The sequence below is a fragment of the Chelonoidis abingdonii genome, chromosome 9 (genome assembly GCF_003597395.2).
Source record: "Chelonoidis abingdonii isolate Lonesome George chromosome 9, CheloAbing_2.0, whole genome shotgun sequence".
NCBI lineage: Eukaryota > Metazoa > Chordata > Testudines > Testudinidae > Chelonoidis > Chelonoidis abingdonii.
Genome location: NC_133777.1, coordinates 49565039 through 49582059, shown reverse-complemented (window position 1 = coordinate 49582059; position 17021 = coordinate 49565039). Strand labels below are relative to the sequence as shown.

General features: G+C 41.9%; 1 protein-coding gene across 2 annotated transcripts in view; it reads left to right on the top strand.

The window, feature by feature from the left end:
- Window positions 1–17021, top strand: part of PSTPIP1 (proline-serine-threonine phosphatase interacting protein 1) — a 91590-nt gene that overhangs the window by 60394 nt on the left and 14175 nt on the right. For both annotated transcript variants that reach the window (XM_032799835.2, XM_032799836.2), the window contains exons 5-11: window positions 1158–1264; window positions 4158–4220; window positions 6818–6916; window positions 9669–9714; window positions 10870–10949; window positions 15585–15683; window positions 16905–17001. In XM_032799835.2, coding sequence (XP_032655726.1) covers window positions 1158–1264; window positions 4158–4220; window positions 6818–6916; window positions 9669–9714; window positions 10870–10949; window positions 15585–15683; window positions 16905–17001 — 591 coding nt within the window. The remainder of the gene's footprint in view (window positions 1–1157; window positions 1265–4157; window positions 4221–6817; window positions 6917–9668; window positions 9715–10869; window positions 10950–15584; window positions 15684–16904; window positions 17002–17021) is intronic.

The window sequence follows — 17021 nt, the reverse complement described above, 5'->3', positions numbered from 1 at the left end:
GATGAATGACAGTAAGCAAAGGCACACCCATCTCACCAGCACAGTTGGCAGAAAGCACCCTTCACCATGGTCACAACCTGGACATACAGAGACACTCCAGGATCTAACACACTCAGATTGTCCATCTGTGCTACAGACGGTGGCTGCACTCCCCTAGTTAGGGGTAATAATGGAATTTTTGCCAACTTTTTGGGCTGCTTCCCCAACACTTGCTCAGTCTTATCTGGTTTGAGGCACAGATGACTAACCCTCATCTAAGCCCCAGGCTCATCAAGACAGCGGAATATGCACTCTCTAAATGCTAAAGTTTTTACATCCCTACAATGTAATAGTATAATTACCTAGTATACTATGGGGTGATGCAGTTGCACACACGGCCTACAGTTTAGATAAAGAAGCCAAGATTTTCAAATGTGGCTAGAGGTTTAAGGTCACTCCTGGTTTGAAGGGGCCTGATTTTCAGAGAGGTGGGTGCTCAGCACTTTCTGACAAACAGGCCCTTTTCAAGACTTCTCAAAGTTGGGCACCCTAAAATCAGTAAGTACTTTTGAAAATCTTGGCCAGACATTTTAGAATTTAACTTCAAGAGTAAGATATTTTTCTTCTCTACTGAACCCTTCATTTTCAGCCTCCCTAATTAGATTATAGTGCTGAGACAAGCCTGACTGTAATTGGGAAGTGGCTGACAAGAGAGGCTGATGTCAAGAAGTGTGATGGGTAGGAAGGTGATCACAATGTGGATAAGAAACCTGGAGTCAATAGGGAGACATGGAGGGGGAAGAGCTAGAGCTCTTAAAAAGAAAGGGGAAAGGTTGGAGGTGCGTGTTGGGAATATGAAGAAGTGAAGGGGGCCAGCTAAAAATATTTCTATTCACATTCTCCTGCCATGCATAATCTTGGCAAGTGTCACAAACAGCAGCAGTTCTGGCCCCATGTTGCAGGCATCAATGGGATTGAGATGAGTCCTATCCTCCTTTAACTGATGAGATAATACAACAATCTGAATAAAAAAAAGCCCTCCTTAAGTTTCTGAGACTGCCAGGTGCATGTAAGTAATACATTCATGCCACCTCCCAGTAAATACCTGCTGAAAAACCTGACTTTGTATTCATTAGAGGCCTTTTCACTGACTGTCTATAAATTCTCATCTGCCTTAGAAATTGAAAATGTTGGAAACTCTCATATCCAACTGGCATTGATGCTGAAGGATGAACTGAAAGGAATAGAGGAGTTCAGAGAAAGACAGAAGGAGCAACGAAAAAAGGTGAGGAAATATAAGAATTGTCAGACCAAGGGCCCATTTATTCTGACAGATTGTCTCCAGCAGTGTGCTATGGATGTTTCAGAGCACGATAATCGCCCCCTTCCCCGCAGGCTCCTAGCTAACTTGATGCTGGGGGGAATCTCGGTCTTTCTGTGATCACAGCTGGTGATGAGATAATGCTCTGAACTATGAAGACTGAGAGCCCTTGTCACTTTCACTTTCTAGCTAATTTAACTGCAGATGCTATTTTTATTCCTGTAAGGGCTTGGCTACACTTGTGAGTTACAGCACAATAAAGGAGCACCAGGCAAGGCACGTAGAGCGCTTTGACTCCATGGCTACAGTGCTGTTGGTACTCCACCTCGGCGAGAGGAATAACATTTCCTGCGCCTTGGCTACAAAGCACGGGCATCAGTGTGTACGAGGTGTTCGGTTACTGCATTCTGATCGGCCTCCGGAAACGTCCCATAATCCCTTAAGTCAAGTGGTCACTCTTGTCATTGTTTTGAACTCCTGTAGGAATGCAGAAATGCCCTTTCAAAACTCTGTTTCTGACAGCTGGCATGCAAGCCATTAGTGTGAAATGCTGTGAGTGAGAGAGAGAGAGGTGGGGGAGGGAAATGGGGGTCCGTGTTGTCTGAACTTACAAGATAGTATGCTGACATACTCTCAGCCCCCCAAAACCCCACTCTCTCTCCCCGCACATACACACAACACACTCCCTGTCACACTTTATCACCACACCCATTTGAAAAGCACGTTGCAGTAACTTGCATGCTGGGATAGCTGCCCATAATGCACCGCTCCCAATATCGCTGCAAATGTGGCCACGCCACTGCGCAAGCAGCTGTCAGTGTGGACAGACTGCAGTGCTTTCCCTACTGTGCTCTCTGAAGGCAGGTTTAACTCTCAGCACTCTACATCTGCAAGTGTAGCCATGTCCTAAGTATTTAATCTCTTTTTAAAACTCTTGCTAAGCAGGTTGCTTCAGTAAAAATCCTGTAAGAGCATAGCAATACACTGAAATTGAAGCAGTGACAAAAGTTTGTGCATTGTGTTGAACTTGAAGCCTAAGTAATAAGGTGATGAATGTGTTAGAAATCCACAAGATAAATGATATTAATCTAGTATTCACCAGAGGTGTTATATTAAAAGAACTCAACTATGTTCAAGCCAGCTATCGTCTCCTTTGAGCCTCCCAAATTCAGCATCCTTTGAACAACCCAGAAGGGCCTGGGGACAGAGCATAGGCAGGGCCACCCAAGGCTGTTTGGGGAGGCTCAGCCTTCCCCAGCTTTCGACACCCACCATCCATGCCCCTTTTCCCGCCACCTTCTCCAGGAAAGAAACTTTGATTCCCACCATTTCCCCGACATCATGGATGAGATGATCTAGAGATTGAGTTCAACACAAGGCTCAAACTTTTTGCTACTACTTCAATTGCAGTATATTTTAGTGTTCTGGCAGGATATTATAGAAGCAACTTTCTTACCTAAAGTTAAAAGAAGTGATCAGACACTTACAGCAGTAATCAGCAGGGACCTAGAAATCCATTTCCCATGGAAAAAATGCAGAATTTGCATTTTTACAGAGAATTGTTATAGTTTTTAAAGTTTGTGAAAAAATAAAAACATCAATGTTTAACTACATTTTACGGAAAGTACCAGCATCACTAAGTGTGTGCAATCTCCTCCTCTTGTCATTCATTTTTGAATGTGCTTCATGTTTACAGTGGAACCCCATTTATCTGATCTAACTGGGACTAGGGGATAATCAGGAGAATTGGCAAAGAGCTTTCTATCCTTTATTTTAAGATTGTGTGTGCAGAGGGGTGCTTGGGCAGTTAGCCCCATGCAGCGCTGACAGCCAGATCCCCAGCCACCTGAAGCTGACTGCCTGAGCTCTGTTGCTGTCAGCCCCAGGCAGCTGGTGGTTCAGTTAATGTGGAGGACCAAATAATGGAGGCTCAGATAAATGGGTTTCTACTGTAAATCAATAAAGCATCGTGTTCAGCTGATACTTGTATACATTGTGGCTAGGGAAACAGTCACAATGTATACACGTTCAGCATTTCATTTTAATCACAAAAAAATGTGTATTTCTATGGTGTGTGGTTTATTTTTTTTTAAACAAATCAGAGAAATTTGGGTTTTTTTTTAATCGTGAAAAACTAGGATCTCATGATCAGCCAAAGCTGTTGGGAAAGCAGCATCACATATATTGAAATTTCATAATCTGAAACAAAGCCATCTGTGTTCAGATCAAGCTTTGTTAAAAAGACTGCGTCAGCAGATGAGAGTGATGTCTGGCTGCCGAATAGGAAACGCTCTTGTGTTTTTAAGCTTGGAGCCGGGTATTTCAAACCTTGTCAAATTGAAGAAGAGGCTGGGCCAATGCCTTTCAAACTAATCTGCTGATGCCCATGGAAATTAGGTAGAATATAATCATTTGACAGAGGTAACAGGATCTGTTATTAATCATACAGGATCTGGTCACATTTGGAATGGATAGAAGTCCTTACTCAGCAAGGTGGGGCCTGCACAAACACAGCAGCAGCACAAGATCCTATGCCAGGGCTTGTGCTGTTACGCAGAACTCTGCTGGCAAAGTTTATGTACAGTGTGACTGGGTGTTATGCAATGTAAGCGTCTTAAGATAAGGAGAGAAAATGAAGACATATCCTCTTGGCTATTAATGGAAGCCACTGAAGCAAAATGATCTCAGATTAATTTTTCCTAGCTTTGCACTGTGTCATTTAGAAGGGTGTGAGTTACAAAAGCAACATCAAGGCATTTTTTGCACAGGAACATGGTTCTTAGAAATGGTGCAACAATTGCTCTTCTAATCCTCTCACTAAAAGGAGAAATTCTTTAGTCCTGTATGTTTTTTACAGTATGAGACTGCAATGGATCGTGTGCAAAAGAGCAAGGTGTCCCTTTATAAGAAAACTATGGAGGTAAGTTGTGTGGTTTAATAATACATTCATTCAGTTGCACAAGGTGGTTAATTAGGGTGGGAGGGTGAAATTTTCATCACAGACAATATCTTAAAGGAATGTCAAGAACATAATGAAATAAAGTAAAAAGAGTATGTGTTTCCAAGCCGTGAGGTTAAGACATGGAAGGATGTTTTCCCTGCCACACCTGGTTAAAGGTCTCTTGCAGTACCTAGAGGGTTAACTTTAAGTTAGTGCCAGACCTATTTCTGTTTTCAACAAGTTTACTGGCTAAAATTTTTTTTCTGCCATTCAGCCTGGCCTACTCAGCCTCGGGATCTGAAAATCAAGTGAATTCGTATAGTCTCATGCATCATCACCATCAATGAAGATACTACAGGCCAAGTGCGACCTGAGGATCACTTGTGCAACTCCAGTGGGAGAATTTGGCTCAGCTGTTGAACTAGATGGCAATGATGATGATGATACCTGAGCAACAAAGGAATTTAGTGCCCTCTGCTGGAGTTGTTAACTTTGGAGGGCTAACTAGAGAGAAAAGCAGGGAAAACCTATTTTGTAACTGAGGTTGGCAGCTATAACTCTGAATAAGACAGAGAGCAGCTCTGTTGATTAAGTAATGCCATGTCTAGAACTAGGCAAATGGTCATGTTAATGATGATGTCAGCTGCCATCACCCACTTTGTTCAGTTTTCAAACCATGTACTTTTGTGCTTTCTCTCATGCTGCCTCTATCCATGATGCCAGCTGCCAACACCCACTTGTTCAGTTTTCAAACCATGCACTTTTGTGCTTTCTCCCATGCTGCCTCTATCCATGAGAGATGCTTCTTGTCAAATCCATAAAATTAACTCCTTATTCTCCTTCAAATCCCTCTTTACAACTCTCCTTTTCCATGATGCCACAAAAAAACTTGATGACGGATAGGCAGCTGGTGTTTTGAGGCCACTGCCCACCATGCTGACTAGTATTGTTTTATTAGGCTTCCTGACATTTGTTATACCCACCTGGTGTTTCTTGTTACCTAAATTATAAGCTCCTGGGGGGCAGGAGGAAGAACTGTTTGTTTTGTGTTTGTACAGCACAGTGTAGTCCTGGTCTGTGAGTAGGGCACCTAGATGCTATTGCAATGCAAATAACCACCAACCATTCTAAACAGGACTTTGCACCTAGTGTGGACAGGGCAAGTCATGTTTAAAAATGTGTTAAGCTGGTCATGGTCAATCCTGTGGGACGCAGGGGAGGCAGTGTGGTCTACTGGATAGGACACTGGTCACTGGGACTCAGGAGACCTGGCTGCTGGTTCCAACACTCCCCTGGTATGTGCTTTGGGCAAGTCATTTCCCCTCCTACCCTTCATCTGTCTTGTGCGTTCAGTAGAGCTGGGTGGAAGTTTTCAGATGGAATGTTTTTCTGTTGAAAAATGCTGATTCTTCAAAAATGAAGCTTTATTGTTTAAATGAAACTATGACCTTAGCAAAATGCCTTTTTTAAAGCTTTTCCCTTTGATCAAAAAGAAACATTTCTATTAACCCAAAACAATATTCTCCCTCCCCCTGAATATTGTTTTTCACAAAATTTCAGTTTTTTTCGTGTTGTTCCATTCCCCCCCCCCAAAATTGCAGAATTTCCCAAGAAATGGAAAAACCAGTTCCAGTCCAGCTCTAGTATTTAGACATTTAATGAGAAACAATCCCTGCCCTCAAGAGCTGTGTGGCTGTACAGTGCCCTTCTCCATAGGGGATCTAGGCATCCTGTCATAAAATAAATAATTACAGTGACTAGTGGCAGTACCACACCTGGGGATGCTGAGTGGGTTGCTTGGTGTGCTGCTCATTTGATATGTCAGCATCCAGGTTACTTTTTCTTCTCTCTTTTATGTCCATCTGTGATTAGGTGGGCAACAAAAATGATTAGGGGTATGGAACGGCTTCTTTATGAGCAGAGATTAATAAGACTGGGACTTTTTAGCTTGAACAAGAGACTCCTAAGGGGGGATATGATAGAAGTCTATAAAATCATGACTGGTGTGGAGTTAGTAAATAAGGAAGTGTTATTTACTCCTTCTCATAACACAAGAACTAGGGATCACCAAATGAAATTAATAGGTAGCAGGTTTAAAACAAACAAAAGGAAGTATTTCTTCACACAGCGCGCAGTCAACCTGCGGAACTCGCAGTCAGGGGATGTGACAAAGACCAAGACTATAACAGGGCTCAAAAAAGAACTAGATAAGTTCATGGAAGATAGGTCCATCAATGGCTATTCGGTAGCATGGGCAGGGATGGTGTCCTTAGCTTCTGTTTGCCAGAAGCTGGGAATGAGCGACAGGGAATGGATCACTTGATGATTACCTGTTCTGTTCATTCCCTCTGGGGCACCTGGACCTTTGGTCTGACCCAGTATGGCCGTTCTTATAACAGTTTAAAATTGTTCCCCTTTCAATTTTAAAATTTAAATCAATTTTTTTTAAATGTAAATTGTTCCAACCTAATGCCTGATTTGTCCCCCCTTGCCTGCAGAAGAGACCGTGTCAGGGTGGAGAGGGTTATCTAGCCCCAAAAGAGAACAAACATTCTTTTGAATTTATTTTAACGCAGTCAAAGAAGACCTACGAGCAGAAGTGCAGGGATGCAGATGAGGCTGAGCAGGCCTCCGAGAGGATAAGCACTTCAGGCAACCAAAAGCAAACAGAAAAGGTATCTTACACCACTGTGCTATTTAAGCAATGGTAGCAGACAGCTCTGTAGTTTTCAAAGATAATCCGCTTTGCATCAGAGTTTGCATATTTCAGAGGCTGCTCTCTGTTCTAATAAACATTGTAAAATTCACTAGGAAATTTTCCTCCACAGATAGGCTGTGCCTTTTGAGCAATCAATAAAATTGGAACAAGTTCATAGTTGCCTGTGTTTTTAAAAAGCATGGGAGGCTGAGAGATTTAGTGAGACAATTGGTTTGGTCTATCATTAGAATGCAAATTCAGTTTCTTCCTGAATCAAATTATTCATAAAAATGAAAGAAAAAGTCTGAAACATATTAATCTGCTGTTTCCACCTTCGGATCCCATGATAACAAAAGTAAGTACAGTACCTTACATTAAATGCCCTTTCTTTATCAAACTTTCTCTTGGTAGACAGTTTAGTTTTGTTAGAATGTACAAACTTAAAAATAAATCATTGCAAAGCAAGGCGTTTCAATCCCTCATTGCATCATCTTACATGTTTAGCTGACAACCTACTAACCTTTCATGAGAACATTTTACAATGAAGCAGATGGAGTAAAAAAAATAACCTAACTCTCTTTTTCTCCATAAATCGAGTGCAGCGTAAGAGATCCAAACTCTTTTTTTTTTTTTTGCAGGGGAGAGGGAAGGAGCAATCTAAAAATGGCATTGGAAATATGAATTTTATATCCACAATGTTCCAAAAATCTTCCACAAGTTACAAATTAGATTTTATTTATAGTGGGTGAAATCCTGGCCCGATTCAAGTTAATGACAAAACTCCCATTGACTTGAATGGGGTCAGGATTTCACCCAGAACAGTCCTAGGGTGACTACTTTTACTTACACATACACGGAAAAAGAACAGGAGTACTTGTGGCACCTTAAAGACTAATAAATTTATTTGAGCATAAGCTTTCGTGGGTTACAGCCCACTTCATCGGAGGCATGCAGTGGAAGATACAGTACGAAGATTATATATATATATATATATATATATATATATATATATATACGCGCACACACACAGAGAACAATGGTGTACAATATACACTTCTAACGAGAGTATCAGTAAGGTGAGCTATACCAGCAGGAGAGAAAAAAAAAACTCTTGTAGTGATTAATGAAAGTGATCCATTTGCAGCAGTTGACAAGACTTTGTTAGGAACGATCTGTGTGGGTGGGGGGGGGAATAACATGGGGAATAGTTTTGCTTTGTGTAATGGACCATCCACTCCCAGTCTTTATTTAAGTCTAATTTAATGGTGCTCCATTTTGCAAAATTAATTTCCAATCAGCAGTCTCTCACTGGAGGTCTGTTTTGAAGTTTTTTGTTGTAATACTGCAAATAATATCTACCAATGTGATAATATGCCATCATGTTGCAGCAATGCCCCTCTGCCATGTACACTGCCAACTGGACCCTCTACTATAAAAAAAATAAATGGACACAAATCAGATGTCAAGAATTTATAACACTCAAAACCAGTGGAGAACACTTCAATCTCTCTGGTCACTCGATTACAGACCTAAAAGTTGCAATATTACAACTAAAAAACTTCAAAAACAGACTCCAACGAGAGACTGCTGAATTGGAATTAATTTGCAAAATGGACACCATTAAATTAGGCTTAAATAAAGACTGGGAGTGGATGGGTCATTACACAAAGTAAAACTATTTCCCCATGTTTATTTCCCCCACACACACTGTTCCTCACAATGTCTTGTCAACTGCTGCAAATGGACCATTTTCATTACGATTACAAAAAGTTTTTTTTCCCTCTCCTGCTAGTAATAGCTCACCTTAACTGATCACTCTCCTTATAGTGTGTATGGTAACACTCACTGCTTCATGCTCTCTGTGTATATATTTTTTTTCCTACTGTATTTTCCACTGCATGCATCTGATGAAATGGGCTGTAACCCACGAAAGCTTATGTTCAAATAAATTTGTTAGTCTCTAAGGTGCCACAAGTACTCCTGTTCTTTTTGCGGATACAGACTAACATGGCTGCTACTCTGAAACACACATATGGGTGTAACACATCAGTTGTTTAACTGCACAGTAACAACGAACAGTTTAGGACAGTTTTTTTGAGGGGGAAGTTCTTTGGCCTGTGTTATACAGGAAGTCAGACTAGATGATCACAGCGGGCCCTTCTGGCCTTGCAATCATGAAAATGTTATTGGAAGCAGCCAGGAAACATTAGCATCCACAACATAGTGTAAAAGTTTGACAGTGTTCCTTTAAAAAGTCTGGTTACTTATCTCTGAATGGTACTCGAGGAATCCGAGGAGATGAGGAATTTCAATTGCCATTTATTTCTATTTATAAACTTCCGTTACACAGCAGTATTTTGAATGTTCTATAGAAGTTATCTATCAGTGGGAACAAACATAGGGCCAGATTCTGCAAACACTGTTTTTTTAAAACAAAATAAGAAAGTAGAGTCTTTGCAAGTGCAGTACCTAGGACCAGGGCCTCCCCTTGGTCAAACTATCATAGCTATATTGAAGTCAATGGCACAATGACTATTTACAGCAGCTGCAGATGTGGCCCCTACTTTGAATAATGCAAAGTCAATGAGATGATTTGTAGCAATAAACTAGATAGCAATTCTTTGCAGGGACAGACACTTAATATTTTGCCATGGGGATTTTGTGACCTGAGGGAAAAAAATATGAAAATGGAAAAGGCTTAATTTCAATGTTTTATTTTTATATTTCAGAGTCAGAACAAAGCCAAGCAATGCAAAGACACAGCAAATGAAGCAGGTACCGTTCTACATAAAGTCTAACACCCAGTTGATTTAATGGGATGCTATCGGGGGTGGGGTGGGGGGGACAACCACCACCATCACAAACCCCCCAACAACCCACATATAAAAGTGCAGATTCCTAAAGACTCCTAAACTAGTGAAAGTGCAGTTAAAGGCAAGTGTCAGCTACTTTAGACCCCAAGTTTACCTTCCATTAAAGGAAGATAAATATGATGCTGCATATACTTAGGAGATACCCTTCATGTATTCTACAGTTTATTTAAAACACTTTAATAATGGGATTTGTTTTCCGTTTGTTCTTTAACATTGTTGGGTCCTCAGCCACCCTAACTCAGGGCAAGGAAGACGTAGGTGTGCATGCTTACACATGGGCAAGTTAGTATGGCTATGTTCTCCGGATCCAGCTACGAGCCCAAACTCAGGGAGGGTACATCTACACTGCAGCAGGGAGGTGTAATTCCCAGTTCAGGAGATGGATGTGCGCTAACTCAGCGTACAAATAGCAGTGTAGCCGAAGTGGCATGAGTGGCGGCTTAGGCTAGCTGCTGAAGTACATACCCAAGGGGTCAGGTGGGATTGTACTTGTGCCTGTTGCATGTAGGCCACAGTGTGATTTTTAGCATGCTAAATCAAGCAGAGCTTTCACGTGTTTGTCTGTCTCCTCAGGCGGAGAGGTATGACTCCCAGCCACTATATATACACACCCTATTATCAGAAACACAGGAAACTCACATATGCTCTGGGACTGTGAAATGGAGTATTCCACTCCTGAGTCCTCAAGAAATCCCCTCTGCCAATTGGGTGGGTCCTTCTGTGTCCTTCTTGGGCACCTTGTTCACTTTCGACAATACAATCCTACAATATCACTCAAGCCTAAGAACCCATGGCTGCTATGAGCGTACACATTGTCCAGTTGAGATGTTTGTGGAGTACCTGTGGGCAGAGAGATCATTATCTCCAGTAAAAATACCATGAGCTAACCCAGGCATCTTTCTGCTTAACCAGGCTCTATTGTACTATATTCTGTAGGATATAGGTTAGGGCTATGTTTTACCAAAGTAAAGTCACACCATATCTTACAGGAGGAGATGTGGGGCCCTGCATTATTTTGTGTAGTCAGGAAGTTTCCGTTTCATCTTTCTATTTACAGAAAGGGTGTACAAGCAGTATATAGAACAGCTGGATAAGGCCAGAATAGAGTGGGAGAAGGAACATATCAGCACCTGTGAGGTAAATATTTTGATCTTTGGAACTGTTTGTGCATTTTTTTTATTTTACTCACTCACGGATCTCAGTCCCAGATGCAGTGTTACCACTACGGGATCTGTTACATACTGGTGATACTCTGTGATTAGCTAGAGATGACTGCTGCAAGAGTACACTTGACACTACCATGGATTTAAAGTATAGCTGTTAGCTTTCTGACTTGCTTATGCTTTTCTTGCTTGCCCATTAAATTTAGGTGACCAGATCCTCAGCTGGTTTAAATTGGCATAGTTACAGCAGTACACTGCCCATTTCCACCAGCTGAGGATCTAACCCATGGTGGAATATAAGATCCTGCTAGTTTTAGGGCTGCCTTATTTAAATCAAAGCCAAGTTAAACCTATTTCCCAAGTGACTGGTTAGAAGCACACAATTTAAAAGTGCCTGAATACCAGTTTATGTCCAGGAGCTTCCAACTCTTCTTAGCCCACAGAGAATCCATTTGTGGTCTGCTTCTGTATGCTTGCCAGGTATTTTTACATCATCCCTGCCTCCCTGTAACTTTCACTTTCTGGAATTGTCCCATAGCTGGCATGGCAACTGTTCTACAGAAATGGTTTAAAAAAAAATCTGAAGTTTCCCCTAAGATTCAGATTTCCTCTCCCCTCCCCTTCCACCACTGCTATACATATCCCAGCCTGGGAGTGCTCTTCAGAACCTGGCCAGAGGCTGCCTGCTGCAGTTAGTACAGGTATATCACTCTTCAGCGAATGGAGTTATTGAGCCCTTTCTAGATATGCTTGTGGCTAAATCCAGGACTACTAAATTTTTAAGGGGGTTCTAAGCTAGCAACTTATGAAAGATGTCCAAATACTCGTTTATATATACACATGTGCATATGTAGTTGGCCTGTTAAGTTCACCATCTACAACAGAATAATAGTGTCTGTTTTAATGAACTGACGCACTTGTGAGTAATAAAATAGTTGTTATCAGGACTGGCACTAGTGTTTTTAGCACCCTAGGCGCACGGCCATTTCGCCGCCCCGCGCACTAGTCCCGCGGCTCCAGTGGAGCTGTCCACCGGAGCCGCAGACCATCCGCAGGAATGCCTGCGGCAGGTCCACTGGAGCCACGGGACCAGAGGACCCTCCGCAGGCACCCCTGCAGCAGGTCCACCGGAGCCGCCTGCCGCCCTCGACAAAATGCTGCCCCCAATAATCCTGGTGCCCTAGGCAATTGCCTAGGCTGCCTAAATGGAAGCGCGGGCCCTGGTTGTTATGCATTGCAAATGGCTTCTTATGTTCACTTATGTAGTGCTTAAGTACTTTGCTGAGTTGCTGCCCCAAATGAAATACTTTCTCATCTCTTTCAATCTCTTCTTAAAAGCTACTTCTCCCAGAAATGCTTCCTACCCTTTTCTTTTCACCAGCTGGTTTCTCCATACCCTCCCTCCATTGTGCCATGCCTTATTTCTTACATGATGAGATCTTTAGGGGACAGGGAATGTATCTTACTTGATATTTTGTAAAACGTTCTATGTACTTAGTTTTGTGCTGGTATGGATGCGAATAGTAACAAAAGAAGAAGGGAGCAGATGGCTAGAAGAGTTTGAGCTTTCCACACCTTATGGAAAACAAATAAGCACATTCTATTTGGAAGAACAGTTCAGCTTAGAGATCAATTTTATTTCTGACTTTGCTGTAAAAATAGTTGTAAAATAGTTTCTCCTCTTCAGCTCCTCCCCCCACCCTGCACCTCAGCTCTGCTAAAGTATAACAACTTCAAGCAGAGGAAGAAAGGAGCAAGTGAACTCTGAAGAAACAAAAAACTCTGTTCTGCTACACAAATAGTCTTAGAAATAATAATGTATGAATCCAACAGTTTCTACATACAGTATTTTCCCAAAGCTTTTCATTAGGGGATTTACCTGTATTATAAATCCAAAAAGCTTGTCCCCTCATCTTGTTACAACAGGATTCTGGGTTCTAAATCCTTGGGATCATTTGCTATTCAAATCACAATGCCATCCCCTTCTCCTCTTTCCCCCTTTATTTTGTGTCAGGGAAATAGGAAAAGCTTTGAGTGTAACCTACTACCTTTCATTAAGATAGCAGGAACAGTTAAGCTCCTTTGTGAAACAGCAGTAGTCTCCAAATCAAAATATAGGCTCATGACATCATCCAAACCAAAGGCACACCTAGGGCTGTGATGGGTCCCCCCCACCCCAGTTCCAGGCAGCACCCTGAGGTACCACTGAGCTTGCCTGAGTTCCTTTTATGCTATATTGCTGTGCATACCTGGCAAGCCCTCCCTCAGGCTTTAGAATGCACTTTACCAGCACACATACACATAGGGACATCCAGCTGCAGCTTCACTCAGATGCTGAGATCAGCTCTGCATGGGAAGGCTTAGCTGAGGAACTGCCCAGTACTCACACCCCCTGTAGAAGGTAAACCCAAAATTATACCATCTTGTGTGCACAGAATTCTGTGCAGTGCTAGCTCATGAAATTCACTCCCTCCTTCAATGTGGAGAGGAACAGACACAGTTTTCTGCCCTAAGTTATGATTTCCACACACTGGTTTTAGACCAAAAAAAGCCAAAGTTCGTTAACTACAAAAAGATTTTAAGTGATTATAATGGAAAGCAAACAGATCAAAGTAGATTACCTAGCAAATAAAACACACAAACTAAGCTTAATATACCAAAGAAATTGTACATGTGTAGCAAATTCTCACCCTAAATGTTGTTTTAGGCAGATTGTAGGGCAAGCTCCACTTGCTTGCAGCTTAAAACTCCAGTTATCCCTTTCACAGGCTCTAGTCTCTAGCCTGGGTTCAGCCCTTCTCCCCCAACTCAGTCTTCATTTCTCAGGTGTTTCCAGCAGCTTTCTTCTTGGGTGAAGAGTCAGTGAAGAATGAAACACGATGAGGTCACTCCCTGCCTTAATTAGTTTTAGCATATGGTGGGAACCCTTTGTTTCCCAGTTTGATTTCCACCTCCAACCAGTGGAAAAACACTGGCATTATGATGGAGTCCAGTACCAGGTGACTTGGCCACATGTCTCTGTAGGGCCACTGCAGCCATGACTCAGAGGCTGTTTTCAGTATCCTCAGTAAGGTTCTCTGGTGGGAGATCATCTTCTAAGACCTATTGTTCTCCTTAATGGCCCTTCCCAGCTAGCCCTCTAGACTGTTTGTGTTCTATCTAGTGGGCATTCCCCAAGTAGAAACATTTTTCATAGATGCATAGACAATATTTCTAACTTCAGTTACAAAAAATGATACATGCATACAAATAGGATAATCATATTCAGTACATCACAACCTTTTCAATGATCTCACATGATCCATCTTGCACAACATATATCGTAATTATGCCATACTCATAATAATATTACAATGAAGAATATGGGGTGTAATGCCACAAAGACCACTCAGGAATTTGAGCTATATGGGTGGGGTGGTTTGCTGGGTAGTGTTTTGGGTAAGGGGTACATGTGAGAGAAGCATGCAAGACAGCACAGAAACCACCATAGAGGCTTAGGGCTAGTATACACTAATGCTGTAAGTAAGTCAACAAAACTTAGATCGACTTCCAGGGGTGTCCACATGGCACTATGTTAGCAGGAGATGCTCTCCCGTCGTCATAGCTTCTGCCTGTTTGGGAGATGGAGTGCAGATGTCAACTGGAGAGTGCTCTCCCATTGACTTAGCGTGTCTTTACCAGACCTACTAAATTGACACCACTGCATCGATCACAGTGGTGCTGATTTTGCCTGTAATGTAGACATGGCTATAGTCTGCACTACAGAGTGTTGCTGGTATAGCTATGCAGCTGAAACCCACGGCATACACTCAGCTAGGACAATAAAGAGTGCTTCTGTCTGCTTAGCTAGTATCATTCAGGGAGGCGGTGTATATATAATCTCATCAGAACTACTCTGATGATTTATGCGCACCTTCATTAGGGAGGGCTGCTGGCAAAGCTATGTCAGCAAAACCATACCAGCAAAGCCTGTGTAGTATTGGTCAGCCCAGAGAAGGAGTCGAAAGCCAAACACAGCATAATCAAGCACAGTACGTGTGGTCCTGGAACAGACTAAAGAGGGGTCTTTTGGGGCTGGGTGCTGGCTAAAAGAGATTTGGAGCAAGGATATTATCTCCTATTTCATTCCTCTTATGTTCAGGTAAAACAGGACTTTGTACATTATTTGTAAATAAACACAACTGCATCAAAAAGGTATCTAATGCCACCATCAATTTCTTCTTCCAAAATTGCAACCTATAAGGCCCTGAAAATTTGGCTAGCTGCAGTGAAAGGTGAGATAATATTTTTTATTGGACTAACTGCTGTGGGGGAAGGGACAACCTTCTGAGCTTACACTGAGCTCATCTTCAGGTCTGGAAAAGATACTCAGTGAATTTAGAGAAGTCAGGTTAAAAACCCCTCATGTACTGTTTGCAATTTGAATGACTAAATGTAAAAGTGGATTTATTTTTAAATTCTTCATTCTGACTGTAGCATGTTTCAGAAAGGTTTTCAGGTATACAAACATTGCACAGTAGGATCCTGATCCATGACGTGGGCTTCTAGGTGCTACCACATAATAAATAATAATAACCATGATGCTTGACATCTCTTCTTTTGGATTTAGGCCTTTCAGCTCCAGGAATGTGATCGTATCACCATCCTCCGGAACTCCCTTTGGGTTCACTGTAACCAGTTGTCCATGCAGTGTGTGAAGGATGATGAGGTACAGGCTTTCCCCCCCCCAAGAAATCTCAGTTCTTGTGCATGGAGAAAAATTATCCTCTAAAACCACCATACTGTCTCGCTCCTCTCCACACTAAAATGCCTCCAGCAATGGTGATGTCCATCTTACCACACTTGGCCAGGGCAAGAAACCACGAGCCAAGTTTGCCCTCCCCACTGAAATGAAAATGAATATTTAGGCCAGCACAGACTCAGATTCTATAGCAAACTTGGTGCCACCAAGCTTCTGTCCCCTCTCCCCCCACTATGAGGTAGAATCTCACACTTCTAAATCAGCTTTAAATAAGGATTTTTTATTGTTATTCCTTACATACAGGGAAAAATTGACTACTTCCATTTTAATAGTGAAAATCTTTACACGGTGTGTCAACCATCAAATTACTGTCTCCCCTTTTCCCCTGCTCCCATGAGTTCTTTGGATGAGAATTTTGGGCATGTCCCCTGGAATTTTTTTGTATTATACAGTTTTGTTAAGACTCTTAGTGTATGTGTGGGAAAATAAATCTTTTCTGCCCCCCTCCTCCACCCATCTGGGTGTAATCCTACACAGGTCTGCACAGATGCAGAGCTCTACTGACTTCAGTGGGGAAGACCTGGTTCTTTGAACAGGGCCGGGGCCTGGGTCTCCTAGCATGGGGCCCAAGAAAATGTTCAGAGATGCATTTGGAAATAACAAATTGCTGAAACTGATTAATAGATTTAAAGGCCAGAAGAGACTGTGTGATCATCTAGTCTGACCTCTTTCTAACACAGGCCCAGTTACCCCTGTATTTAGTTAGCACAAGTTATGAGCTCAAGCCTTCTTTCTCAAAAGGTAGCCAGCCTTGATTTGAAGGCTTCAAGATGGAGATTCCATTACTTTCTTTGTTCTAATCATCCTCAATGTTAAAACATTTATCTTCTTTCTAGTTTTAGTTTGTCTGGCTTTAATTTCCAATCACTGGTTCTTGTGATGCCTCTTTCCAGTGGATTAAAAGAATATTTTTAGTACCAGGGTTTAAACCTGGTCTCCCTTCTTCCTCATATTCTAAGATGTTATCCACAGCATAAGTAGAGAAATGTGTTTATATTATTATATATACACACACGATTGATGTGGACAGTGTCCCTTTAAGATGGAGAGAAATACTAGCAGAGAATTCTGTGTTAAGAGCTTATCACAAAAAGCTGAAACTTAAAATCCTTCTTTTCGGTTTTGCAGATGTATGAAGAGGTTCGAGTGAGCTTGGAGAACTGTAACATAGAATCTGACATGGATTACTTTATTAAGAATAAAATGACAGGAACAGATCCACCAGGTAATAAACCTCAGAGTTTT